This window comes from Miniopterus natalensis, chromosome 3 (assembly GCF_054644295.1).
Source record: "Miniopterus natalensis isolate mMinNat1 chromosome 3, mMinNat1.hap1, whole genome shotgun sequence".
Lineage (NCBI taxonomy): Eukaryota > Metazoa > Chordata > Mammalia > Chiroptera > Miniopteridae > Miniopterus > Miniopterus natalensis.
Genome location: NC_142083.1, coordinates 55,393,086 through 55,407,543, shown reverse-complemented (window position 1 = coordinate 55,407,543; position 14,458 = coordinate 55,393,086). Strand labels below are relative to the sequence as shown.

Below are 14,458 nucleotides of genomic sequence, written 5' to 3'. Positions count from 1 at the left end.
CTTTCTTATAATTTTTGACAAAAGAGATTATTGGTGTTTTATTTGCAACTGCGTTTTTTCCAAAATGAAAAATCCTTAAATAACTTGCAGTAGTGAACATTCTGCTACCTCAGTCATTTCATTTTGTTTTTTAGCACTAATGCTTAAGTTAATTAAGCTAGAAAATCATGCCAAATTGGAAATGGGTATCTTGTGACAATTTTCGCCCTTCTTGGAAGGGTATATATGAAAGAGGTACAAAGCAAGTATGGTCCATTTCTTACCACTCAGGAGGAACAATACAATGATTCTCTTCCACCTAATCACCCTTCCGTTCTGAAAGTTAAAACATGACCCAGAATATCATTCAACTATTAAGAGATAGAGGGCATCTCTAAGCACTTATAGGACAGGCTGTTCCTGTTCAACTCCAGATCCACAGCTTCAAGCACCTGATACCAGGATGGGAATGAAGTAAACAAAACAAACCTCCAAAGCGGTCACTGCCTGGGACTTCTGTTATAAATTATCATTACAAAAGAATGAACATTTTAATTACCAAATCAATGAAGCTCATTTTCAAGAGACTGTTTCCGTAGCTAGAGAAGAAATGTTTAGGACTGAATGCTCAGATTATTCCAAACTGAAATATTAACAAAGTACTGCCAAACCCCTGGGGCGACAGGCAGCTGCTGATTCCAAAAGTTTAAAATAACTAATGACAGTCACTAGATGGCTTCCCTTAACCTGAAAGGTCAGAGGAGGCCTTACTTAGAAAGTCCTAGTTTGAAAGCTGGGAAAGAGCTACTAATAAATGGCCACGGTCAAGGTTGTGGGTTCAATCCCCAGTCAGACCACATACAAGAATCAACCAATGAGTGCATCAATAAGTGGAACAACAAATTGATGTCTCTCTCTCTCTCAAATCAATAATTTTTTTAAAAAGTTTCAGTAGTATCAGCAGAAGCAATGTTATCATTCATTGAGTGCATCTTTTGCACTGGTCACTCTGTTAAGTGCTTTTACTATCATTCCATTTAATTACTACAATTCTACAAGATAGGTTATTATCCCAACTACACATTTGGAAACTGATGCTTAGCAAAAGAGTAGGTCATTTGCCCACATTCCCCTGACTAGTAAATGGTGAAAGCAGAATTTAAACCCAGATAGCTTAAGTTATACCAACAAAAAGAAAAAATAGACAAGTAGGAAAATTTGGAAGGTTTGATTATATTCAGCTCTTATCATTTCACCCATCCCTCCAGAATCTTTGATGGGATTTTTGTTGCCTCTAGAGCACTCTGGGGCCTTATACTTTCCTCCAAAACCCTTCTTTCTGGTTGTCTCTTCTGGTCCTTGTGTTAAAACACCTTGCACCCTGCCCAAACATGGTCACATTCTATTTCCTTAAACATACCCTTGAACAATTTTCTGACTCATCTCTTTGCTTGTGCTAGTTCCTTCCCCTGAAACATTCTCTACCTACTGATTCCCCAACACAAGTTGTCCAGATTCTACCTGTCTTCCAAGTGCTTATTCAAATGCTAGCCATCTCTGCTATAAAGCAAGCAGATGGTCCTAGATAAACAAGCCTCTCCCTTTTCTGAACTTGCACATTTACCTATCTTATGACACTTATCACCCTCTACTTTGTAATCTCTATTTAGCAATCCAATCTCTTCTAAGGGATTAAATGCTCAGAGATATAATGTATGCTTAATGAATGAATGAACCATATTACCTCAATTGGCCATTATTCCCATGAAATGAGAGAATTTGTCATTCCCTCATTTGATAGTGAAGGATTAGAAAATTGAAAAGCCAATTCAAAGGTAAAACCAGAACTCAGGCCACCAGATAGACGCCTGGCCTTCCTGCCATATCACACTCTTTCCAGCTATCACAAGTTATTTAATTTCTATCAATTTTTGATTCCTTTCTTGAAAATGTATTGTCTGATGTTTAAAAAAATATTAATCCAAAGCCACTCATTCTTTCCCAGCCTTAAGTCTTGAATATTCCTATCTCCACAGGTCTGAATTTCTAGCCCAAATTATCTCAAATATGGATTAAAAGAACATTTTCCTTACTGAAATTCCAACAGAAACTGTATATGTAGGCCATGTTCTAAAATAGAAGCCTGTGACTTTTAGTTTTACATGACTCTACCCTTCCTTGAATAAAAAATGCCACCTGCCTGAGCACACACCTTAGTCCACCCCCTCCCCACTCCTGCCCTGACAGCTGCTGGGGCCTCCCGCAAGCAGTCCCAGGGTTAATCAGTGGCCGACTCTTCTTCAGCATTGGGGGGGGGGGGGGGGGGGGGGCTGTGCCAAAACTCTTCTAAAGTCTTTTACCCTTCTGTAGATTTTAATTTTAAATTGAGGTTTATAATCTATTTCTGGGAATCCTGCTCAACCTTCTTGTATATTTTAACTTCAATCATAACCCAACTTTTACAGCCAGTGATCTGGCACCATAAAACCCAAGATAGGATAGATGCACAGCCACATCTCCTATGGGAAACTCCCAAAATAAATATGCCCCCCATCACCACTGTCCACCAAGAATCACTGCCCTGGTTAAGCACATTTTTTTCAGAGGACGGGATCATACTGCTCAGGTGCATTGGAGTGGGAAAGCTAGCAGGTACTAGTGGATGCTGCCTGTGTGTCCAGGACTTGGATAAGGACCTATGTTCATTATCTAAGACTAATATTTGCAAAATATCCAGCTTTTGCACCATGACAAGTGAGAAACTAAAGCGAGAGAAGTTAACTAATATCCAATGGTCGCCCAGCTAGTAAGCAACAGAGACAAAATGGGATCAAATGTTATCTGAATCCTGTGCCCAAACTCTTAGCCACTCACGGACAGAAACTAGGTTTCTTAAAGTAGCACTCAGTCAGTCGTGCTGTTTGTCTGGTCTCTGCGCTCTGGGTATCAGCACACTGACTGCAATGACCAGGGTCCACCCAGTCCCACTGCTTATCACAAGAGCCATAGGAGTTGTGAGGACTGCAGAGACGCTATTGAGAATGGCTAGACCCATGATGTGCCATAAACACTACAGGCACTCAAATACTCAATTTAGCAATCATATTATATGCATGGAATGTGAATCATTATTATATTCATGAAGATTATACAGTCTTAATATTCATTTTCAGTTTTTCTAGGTGATGCCAAGTGAGAGACCTTTGTGCTGGTCTAATCTAAAATTCCTCCTTTACTTGTATTGTCCAAGTTCTGCTTGGCTCTTGCACATCCCACATTCCTTGTTCTCCAGCCCTGTGAAGGTCATAACCTTGAACTAGGCCTTGATTACTATTTATACCAAATTGCAGGTTTTGACCCCATTACTGAGTCATGCAATCAATGTAGTAAGTTGGGACTAGTATTTAAAAATAGAATAGAATTTAATTGAATAGGAAATAATATGATATACCACAATGTTTCATAAAACTTTTATTCTAAATGTACAAAAACATGTAGAGGCCTGTTTTTCTCACAGGTAAAACAATTGGGAAAATATTAATATACAAAAACACTGCCTCTGAATATATCCCTGTTCAGTCAGTTTTCTATTCAGAACCATACTTAAAAAGGCTCTTTCCTTTCAGTTACCTTTATAATATGCCAACCACATTAGTTGCTGTGTTATTAAGACCCAGGCTTCTGTGGTCATCACTTCGTAAAGACATGGTCCCCTGGCTGTAGCATCCTTGTTGCTTTACTGTTTCATTTTTATTTCCTTTTTTTAAAATTTATTTTATTCCATTGATTTATGTTCTCTATGAGAGATCTGGGAGACCTCATTTGACATTCCTCATTTCTGAAGGTATCTGTAGTATTTTGAGCATGACTTATTTCATTTAACAGTCATCTGAGATGCTGAGATAATACTGAGGACAAGAAAAGGAAGAAGAGAAAAAATAACACTGAAATGAGGAGAAAGAGCAGGATATGAGAAGCAACCTGGCCCTGATTTCCTGTAAAAACCGCATTAGAAGCTGATCCCACATTTTCCTTTCAGCTAGATAAAGATGCCTCTAATGTGTATTGTGGGAGTTAGAAATAGCCACAAACAGTTCCCTGAAGTCCTTCCTTACTGTCAAGGAAAGTGCTGGTACTTTCACAATATGGATTACCGGCTTGCTCGTGCCTGCTAATATTAAAAAGGTACCGTGTGAGGCTTCCAGGAGCCCTTTAGTCAAGTGCCCCTTCACAGGCCCGAAGCCTCTGTCACTCATCATGCGCTTGATATTTTTCGCTTTTATCTCTCTCCAGCAAGAGCTAAAAGTAACAAATTTTGACTTTTAACTATGGTTCTCTAATAAATCACATCAAGGTCTGTGAGCCCTTCTCAAAAAGATATACGCATTTTACATTATTGCAGCAGATGGGACACATAATGCTTGGACAGTTCCATGAGAAATCTCCGTCCAAAATTATGCCAGCTTACTATTTACTCTGCTACCCAGGAACAGATAGAGACCAGCCCTATGAGGTCACCTCAAATGAGGGAATTGGGTTGTAATTGGATGTCTTTACTGCCAATCATTTTTACATTATAACTGGTTAGAAAAGGGGTCAGATAACCTTCCTGCTTGTAGTAGACACATTTGGACAATATCTTCTCTCCATTCTCAGAAAGGGGAGGGATAGGGGAGGGTAGTCATATCTGCGCAGACAGATGAGAAAGGAAATCTCACAAGCAGGAAGATGTCAGAAACCAGTGCAGCAGCATATAAATGCTGTGTACTATAGTGTGGAGCAGAAAATTAAGACAGCAGAATTATTCTCTGATATGTCTTTATGTACCGTACAGTCCTGGAACATCTAGCACATTGCTTATATACCCCCAAAACATATGTCTATGCAAAAATTTGTACATGAATATTCATAACAACATTATTCATAACAGAAAAATTGAAGAAAATCCAATTGTCCATCAAACCCAATTATGTGGTATGTCCACACAATAAAAAGGAATGAAGTACTGACACATGATACAACAGGGATGAACCTTGAAGACATCGTACTAAATGAAAGAAGCCAGTCACAAAAGAATATTGCCTGGGGTCTAGGATTAGGTAGGACAAGCAGGTGGGATGTGACTACCAATGGGTATGGAGTTTCTTTTTGAGGAGATAAAAATGTTATAAAATTAGATTGTGATGATGGTTATACAACTCCATAAACACACTAAAAATCACTGATTATACACTTTATATGGGTGGATTTTATGATATGTTAATTATAACTAGCTAAAGTTGATACATACAATGCAAAGAAAGAAGTCACTCTCTGATTTTAGTAAAAACCATTTTACTGGGGTCTACTTAAGGGGGGAAAAAATCTAACCATTTCTAAAATGAATGTTTCCCTAGTAGTTCTAAAACTGACTCTTTAAATGAAAATTTTAAAAAACTTTACATCTAAATCCCCCTATAAAATAAACAAGTTTCCCCCTAATTTTTAAAGTCCAAAAGCCACTCGTTCTATTTTAAAGGAAAGTATATGACTTCCTGACAGTGTATGTTGTTACCAGGTTGACCAAAAGGAAAGCAAAGGTCAGCCATATTCACAGGGGCCAGATTTTCCCTTGACAGTCCCTTATTAACACATGGGCATGAAACAGTTACTGTGTAGAGTAGCAAAAATCCAAGTCCTATTTTTGTTAGTACTGTGCACTAAAGTGGTTCCTATGGGGAGGTGGGGCATGAGAACAAGAGCTAGTAAAAGCAACAGAGAGGTTTAAACATCTCATCATCGCTGCTAATGGTGTTATCTGAAGTCTCTGCATGAGAGGCAGGTTTCCTCAGAGCAACAAGACACCATAAAAAACACTCAAGTATTTCGATTTTTCAGCACCTTCTCCTAGGCTGATATCCTCCCCCAAAGCCCCAAATATTGGAAAGAAAATTCAGGCCAAGCAATATATAACCACTAACACAGATTCAAAGGACCATGGGGAGGAAATTTTAAAAAAACACACAATAATTTACTTGCATTTTAATTCAAGTTGGCGCCCTCACATCATCCTGTGGGTTCATATTTTAAATATGCTTTGCATTAAATATGCACAGAGAAAGTGAGCATCTGTATTGGTTGTAGAAACTGATAACATTCTCCATAGTTCTTCAGAAAGGAAGCCTTAATGGTTCTGCCCAGCAAATATTATTACACTTTCCTCTAATGTGATATTGCAGGTGTCACTCTTTGATAGCAAAAAATTTATTTCAAAATGTGTTCCCGAGGTAAAGAAGCTAGCTTAGTAGGCCCACAGTAAAACCAAAGCTCAATACTGAACATATAGTAAGGAGACTGCAAAAATGAAATCCAAACTTTATTACCAGTCTTGACATTAATCATTAATGGATGACCTTAAATTCCATACTCTTTTAGAATCTCAGTTTCTTCATCTGTAAAATGGGACAGCTGGACTAGAGGCTCCTTCAGATGCAATTTTTTTTTTTCTTGATAACATTTCAGACTCCTTTCCTCTAACTTAACTTTTTCCCTATTTTCCTCACTTTTTTTTTTCTTTCACCTTCTACAGGTGGCCTATATCTGCAAGGATACAGGGTGATCGAGCAGACCCTTAGCTTCAAGCAATCAGTGATTGAACTCACACCTCCATCTGAAGACTTCAAGACTTTCTATTTCTGTGCAGAAAACAAAGCAGAAAACCAACGGTAAGTTAAGATCTGCACACTTCTCCTTTATCAGTCCTGACAGCCTTCATAGCAAGCCCTTATTCTTATTTTCCAACTTCAACTCCATATTTTAAGTCAAATCACTCCCTTTCTTTGCATAGTGTCCTAGTTAATATTACCCAGGATTCTTTTTCTTTCAATGCATAGAAGGTGACTCTTCTAGAAGTATTATTTTCAAACAAAAGTTTACAATTTTTCCCAAGGCAGTGACTATTTTAGGCTTCAACATAAAATAATTTAATAGCATAATCTGTGATGTAGTAATTTACTAATTTACAGATTTGCTGTTTCACCTCCTTTCACATAATTCATACTGATATGTCCATCTGAATTTGATCAGGGTTTTTTTTTTTGGTTTTGTCATAAGCCATCAAAGGACATGGGATTTATCCATCTCATTTGATATGTTTAGTATCCAACTTGGCATGTACAAATGAGCACTTGGTTCATAATGAAAAAGTAGTAAAGTTAACAAACACAAAACCTAGAGCATCCTCCTGCATCTCTCAAGTCTCCCTGTCCTAATTCCAATCCCCAAGACACCCAATGCCCTCCAACCACGTGGTGACCATTCCTCACCTCATACGGACACTTTCTCCCAACTAATAAAAATGATCTAACAGAAAATCCATAGTAATTTATTAAAACAGATGATATGGTACAATTTCCAGAGACATTTGCAAGAACTAGATACACTGTTTTAATCCAAAGAAATAAAATTCTGAAAGTAGAGTTTCAGGATCTCCAGCAAGTGGCCATTTGGGGAAGTAGAAAGGATCTCCCTATACCTTCTCCCATTATTCACATCTTGTCTGTTTCACTCACTCCTAAGAATGGGCTAGAGCAAGAGGATAATGAATATAGAATTGCTAGATATTTTGCCAAGATCTTCTTCCTTGGGATTGTGCTATACAATCTGGGTGGTGGATTAAGATGGTTCCCTTGAAGGTGAAGCTCAAACTGGCAAATATAGGAAAAGGGCCAGTGGAAGAGCGTTAACTCCTATTTGATAAAATCCACTGGCTTCTCTAAGAGAAGTTGAATAGCTGGATCTCACTACCAAATCCAAGAGTGTATATTATCGATAGGAAATAATACAGAATCATTACAGAAATATTTCAAAGTATAAGAGCAAAAGTTTCACAAAACACAGAGGTTCATGAAACTCTGGTTTCACAAGACACCCCACTCACAAAAATAAGTAAGTTTAGGAAATGATACAGATCATATTCCCCTCTTAGATGGTCACAGAGCACATTAACTTATTAATGTTGCTAAGACACCCTGATGGAAAGAATCCTCGTTAACATTACCTAACTCCCATTACCTAAGTTTATCGGACCCAAACCATTTTTTAAAATATCCCCTATTAACCACCCTTAAAACAAATGCTATATATGCACATTTTATAAAACATCATCCAAGAAAATGAAAGGAAGGGAAAGTTAACCAAAGAGTGTGCTGTGATTTCCAGACTCTAACAAAGAAATATTTCCCCTAACAGCAATATTTGATTGCTATATGTTTGATCAACTAAACTTTAAATTTAAATAAAAACAGTAATAGTTTTTAAAGCCCTATGGCTTCCTTATTCACTATGTACAAACACTGTACCCTCTTCTGATCCTGTTACTTATATAACATAGTTTTACTTCATAGCTACAATTGCATTTTTCTCATTTGGTGTTTTACCTTTTTGTTCAATCCAAACCCTAAGGAGCATTGTTTACCTTATTAATTTCAAGCTAAACAACCAAGAAAAACAATTAGAAAATAAATGAAATGATTTTGTAACATTTCACCTCCTTAGAGTGCGATGATTTTTTAATGACCTGTCATGTGCTGTTATTTCTGCAGCTGGATTACAGCTCTGAAAACGTCTATCAAGAAATGGCTTCCTTTAAATCAAGCTATTCAAGACTTCATCAATCGACCTCTAGAGGAGACCAGAATGTGAAAGGTACCCTATCTTAAGAAAAAGATCCACAAAATCATCACCAGCTAGTTGGGGGAGTAAGCAAAAATATTTATCATAATATAGCTTTTCAAATGAATGTTTCTCTAATATAGTAAAACTCTGTGATAAGATTATAATTTTATTTTTGAACTAAAGCACCAAACTCAAATGTGACATTCAAATAATATAACTTATATCAACGTCATCAATTCCCCTTCTTCATGTTTTCCCCCCTCAGACTGTACATATTAGCATCAAAATATAGTATGCTCCATACTCCTGTGTTTTGAAAGCATAAATACAATAAAAGTTGATTTGTTTTATTTTCTCTTTTATATTCTTTTCTCAAGGTTCCACTCCGTGCTTTAGCTATAGGCTTAGACTGCTTACAGGCCATGATGTGGAAAGCTAATATTTGGGAAAATTAAGATCATGGAAATGAAATGGCTTAAATGATGAATAAATAGTTCAGCTAAACAAGGTCTGCTCTGTTAGGCCATCTTACAATCAACTGACTCAAGTGACTTCCAGGACTTCCACATGAAAGAAAATAGTAATATAATTGTTATAAAAATAAAACAAGGAAAGAATTAGACTAAATTTATGGGAGGAAAAAGAAAAGGCCTGGGTCGTGTTATTACTTGAATATTTATCATACTGTAAGGGACAAACACAGAATAATGCAAAATGTCTTGCTTTTGATACTGAAAGTAAAATTCAGAGAAATTGGAAAGTGAATTCTAATCATTGGGTTCATTTCTCAGGAGAATAATCCCTAAGTGTATCCAAGATGTTGTGATGCATTTGGAATCCCCATGCCTTCACTAATGGAACACAAAACATAGATTTTGGGGAGTTCAATTGTGCAATTCAAGTGCTCTGCAGCAACTCAAAAATGAAAAAGAAAAAAACCTGAAATCTTGTCTTTTCATAAAATCATAGTATTTCAGAGCTCACAAGGGCCTTACAACTCAACCCCTTTCTTCAAGGCTAAGGCTCGGGGTGGTAGTTTTCTGTTGAAGATCACATTGGTTGTTAATGGCAGAACTAAAAGTGAATCCAAGTCATCTCTCCATCCACTGTTGTTTCACTCATCCTACGGCTCCTCATTGCGCTCAAGTATGCGGTATGTTTTCACAGAGATAATGTAACCACCCCCCTCCCCAAAGTTATCAGACTTCTAGTCTTTGGCTGAGAACTGAAACACATCAGTTCCAGCAGTAGATCATGTTTATACTTCCACAACCTCATGGAAGACCGCGTGTTAATTCAAATTATATTCCTTTCCAGAGAATCTTAAATGTGAAAAAGATACCAAAATTCAAGTCATTTTTCCCATACTCTTCACCTCCACCCCCCCAAACTGTGGAATCTTCAAATAGATGGCTCATTTGCAGCTGTTGTTCCCAACTCAGATAAAGGAGGCTTGTGAGTGAGTGGGCATGTGCTACTTGGTTCCCATGCTAAGAGAAGCTGCCCAAATGAACTCATGCCCAAGATGACATGCTGCAATACTCTGGCCAACTTTATACCATAATCAAAAGTATCCAATTAACAATAACAGATAGCCCTCTGTTCTGAGAATGGTCCCTTTGTTCCCCCGGTATTTACCATGATAATAATGAGGTCTTTCAGCAGGGGCGTCATCAGTAATGCTCATGTCAGAAACCTGGAGCTCACACGTCCGCTCCCCAGCGGAGCATCCTGCGCCCCTGGAGCCCCGCCACGGACCGCACAGGCTGCCCGGCCAGCCGGCGACCGCGGCCAGCGGCAGCACCGACAGGAGCTTTCCCCGAAGCAGAGGAGACAAGCCGCTCCCTCAGCAAGGCCTGAACACAACGTACCTGAATTAAGCACTCATATAACTCACTTGCAACTGGAAGATGTATCAACATTCAAAGTTACGAGTCACTCTCAAAAACTACTGTTGTTAGTCTGGGAGTTTCTAGAGATCTAAACAACCCCAAACATCATGCCAAAAATATATGTATTTTTTTAATTATGCGTATTTTTATGTGGAGAGGATTCTAAACTTTTATATTTCAAGGAATAGGTGACCCAGAGAGAACTTTTTAGTGCTAAGATTAACAACATTTCCCTGGATCCACGGGCTTCCACCTCCAATAGACAAAACACAGAGGGAAAAGTGGAGGGCCAGCCTTCTACATATGCACCATCTGACTGCACATTTTAGGGTTAGCTCACCATTTAGCAAATCAAGAAGAGCTCCCTATGAGCCCAATGGTCCATTAGTTAATAAATGCTCATTGAACACCTACTGTGGGTCAAGTGCCGGCTGTCACCCAACCAGCCACTATTAAGGAGAGGCAGAAAGAATTGTTCAAAGCATGCACTCTGCAGCCCAAGGGCCCGAGTTCAAATTCTAGCTTTATCACTTCTGTCTGTGAGCTTGGGCAAGTTAATTTAACTCTCCCTGCTTTTGTTTACTCATCTATAAATGGATATTATTATAGTATCTGTCACATGTGTTTATGAGAATTAAATGAATGGTGCATGAAAAGCACTGGAACAGTGAGCAGCACCATTGAACTCTCCATGGGTACTAATATCATTAGAAGAATTGTCAGCTGGTTCCATACGGACCTCCTATCCCTGTGGACAGCTTCGGAAGGAACACACCTGTCTCCTTCACCTCACTACCTGCAGAGGGGACGATGGACAGATCCATGGGGGAAGAACAGCACCTTAAGTGAACTTAGGAGGCGGCCAAGTATAGTTTCAGGTTTTCTGAGTCATCTGCAGCATAATGTTGCCTATTTAGAACCCCAAAGACTGGCCTACAGTCGTCAAAACTCTGCTAGCCCCACTCCTTGATACACTTGGAAGATCTTCCATCGGCATTCCTAGAAGCCCTAAACCAAGCCCCAGTTGTTCTCAGAAGGTCCCTGCAGGGCCTGAGTAGTGCTGGTGTGACTCCAATTCTTGTTCTGCCTCATCTGCGGTCTTAATGTGCACACAACAAGGAAAACCCACAGATTGTTCTGTACTTAGGAATTCCATTTAGTGATGATAAATTAATAAACATCAAAGACGCAATACTTTGTTCCCATAAAAGAGGAACACTAGAAGCAATCAGTCTTTTTCCTCATTTGCCTCACCCGCTCAGCCTGAGAAAATGATTTCAATGATCCCTTGCCTCCAAATCACCTCTCAGGCTTCTTTCTGGGCTTGGAACAATCTCCCCTGCCCTAATTGAGAATAAATGCTTTCTCTATAGAGATTTGGCTAACATAGCAGAATTGTCTTTTCCTTTCTAGTCCACCCAACAACCACATAAAGTTCATTTCAAAGACATGTCCATAGCAGGATGTAAAAGCTAATGAAACGAAAAAGCATACTTTTAAAAAGTAACCACTCTTTCTTACAATACCTTACATCTTAGATATGTATAATATTTATACATGTATTTTTTGGTAAAAAAAATACCCTTTCATATTTTTCCAAATGTGTCCTTTTTAGACTGAACCCCATTCTTAAGCAAAGAATTTTCATCGTAGTGACTTCACAGCTATGAAAACCCAGGACCCATAAACAAGGTTCTGAATATATTGGTGGATTGTTTGATCAGTTTTTTGATGCAGAATAGGAAGGATCTCACACCTATAATTAAAGGTTTAATGGTTTCAGGGAGGTAGGAATATGTCTCTCTTACTCACTGTATTCCTTGAAGCTAGCACAGTGAGTAGCATACACTGAGAATTTGATATTCATAAAGTGAAAGCATAAATAAATGAATTCCAGGTATTTATTTAATCACAGATGAAAATTAAACCTGCTGACTTTGTGTTTAGATTCTGAGTTGCACTAGGAATTTAAGGACTGCAAATTACAGAAAGATTTTAGAGATAGTTTGAGCATAAAGGTATTATAATTTTGAAGAAATTGTGGCATATTATGGAACCTATAGGCAAGAATACACCTCAGAGGCAGCCTCCATAGGGATTGGAGCACAAGAAGCCCAAGGTATCTTCTCTCTCTGCTCTACTGCTTGTCCATCTGCTTCATTCTTCCTTTTGCAATTGACTTTATTTGGAATAGGGAATGAATGCATGAATTGGGAGTAAAAATCCCAGTGACACACATAGCCTCTTATCAGCATCACACATGAAGACAGCTTAACCTGCATGTTTGTAAAGTCTATGACCAGAGGATGGGGTAGAATAGCTTTGTAGCAACCATATCTAGAGTCAACATGTTAGGGTGAGCTACTCTGCATATCACCAGTAACAGCAAGGGCCTATACAGCAACACTTATGGGAGAACCAAACTCAAAAAGGGAGCTTACCTCTTACCAAAGATGAGATATAGGAGCCTTCCACATAGAGGCAAATGCCCTCCCTCCACTCTTTCCAAATGCTTGAAAGCTGTGTCTCTTACCTTGGAAGATGGTACTTAGATATCTAGGTGGCTGCTAACCAAGTCGAGCTTCTTATTTGCCATTAAAGAGTCTTGAGTGATTAAGGTAACCACATAAGTTAGCTTCCAAATCAGGACATTTTGAGAGAAGACACATAAGTTATACTGAGGCAACAGATATAAGCAGGCAACGTCTCAGGCAAAGTAAGACGTATGTCATCTTATGATTACTGTACAAACTGGTGTTCTCTGCTTCCTCAGCCACATGGAGGGACATGATTTTAGCTGACAGCTTCAAGCATGTGTGTTCTCAGGTCCAGTTCCCTGTGAGACAATGATTTTTCTCTCTCAACACCAATGCCAACAATTTGAAAGAGACTAATTACTCATGACCGAGAAGGTGGGTTGACAATATAAAAAATAGATTCTGGGAGCTCTGTAGCCCTAACACTGTATTTGTTTGGAATAGAGTGAGGAAGAACTGAATTTTCATAAAAACAAAGTGTCTGGGAAGCTGAGGGTTGGAATTTTATCCTACTTAAATAAATTTAATGGTGTAGAAGAGACTTAGAAGTCAAATAATTTCCATCAAATGACTATACAACTTAATGAGTTAGCTGGCCACAGTTCCATGGATGCTTGCAGAGGACATGAGATTCTGGTGTCTGAGACAAAGGACTTTTTTACTCACAGACAAAGCTGCCACTGCCCATCACTGTTATGATGTAACTTATGACACTGGTTCCAGCTCTGTCATCAACTAGCTGTATTGCCTGCAAAAAAGTCATTTGACTTTTTATATATGTAGTCTCCTCACCTTTATTTCTGTGCTATGCAGACCCAGCCCTAAAATAGATTTCAAAACAAATTTACTTAAGCAACAGTTCTTGAGAAATTATTGTGGAAGAGTGGAATTAATTACCCCACCCTTTAAAGAGGTTTCCATATTATACAATAAAGTACAATGTAGTTTGAGATTATGAGGAAGGTATAGTAATCTGTAATTAAAACTATAAATATAAAACAAGAGACCCCTTTTGGGTAAACATTGTTCAAATAACACCAGATTCAAATTTGACCTTGCATTGAGCTCCATCCACTACTGTGTTGATTTAGCAGCAAAGCAATGAAGTGTTACATTGTAAGTGTGAGTCTGAAACAGGAACTCTCTTGGGTGAATGCCATTGAACCACACCAAATTCTTTGTTTTGCTAAAATCCCCGTCTCAGACAACTTTCCAACTGATTATACATATTTGTCCTTTATGCTTCATCAGTTTCTCAACTTGTAGATATAAAAAAAATGTTTTGCTCAGGGAATCTGTTCAATTGTAGTCACTGTAATTATGACTTTATTTTTAAATGACCCATGCTGTATTTTCCTATGCTGTAAGATAAATTAAAATTTTGTTTTGGGAAAT

At 38.3% G+C, this 14,458-nt stretch overlaps 1 protein-coding gene across 1 annotated transcript in view; it reads left to right on the top strand.

The window, feature by feature from the left end:
* Positions 1-8,661, top strand: part of LOC107544190 (uncharacterized) — an 87,431-nt gene extending 78,770 nt beyond the window's left edge. The window contains exons 11-12 of the mRNA XM_087815085.1: positions 6,548-6,683; positions 8,562-8,661. Of these exons, the coding sequence (XP_087671211.1) occupies positions 6,548-6,683; positions 8,562-8,661 (236 nt within the window). The remainder of the gene's footprint in view (positions 1-6,547; positions 6,684-8,561) is intronic.
* Positions 8,662-14,458: the final 5,797 nt, after the last annotated feature.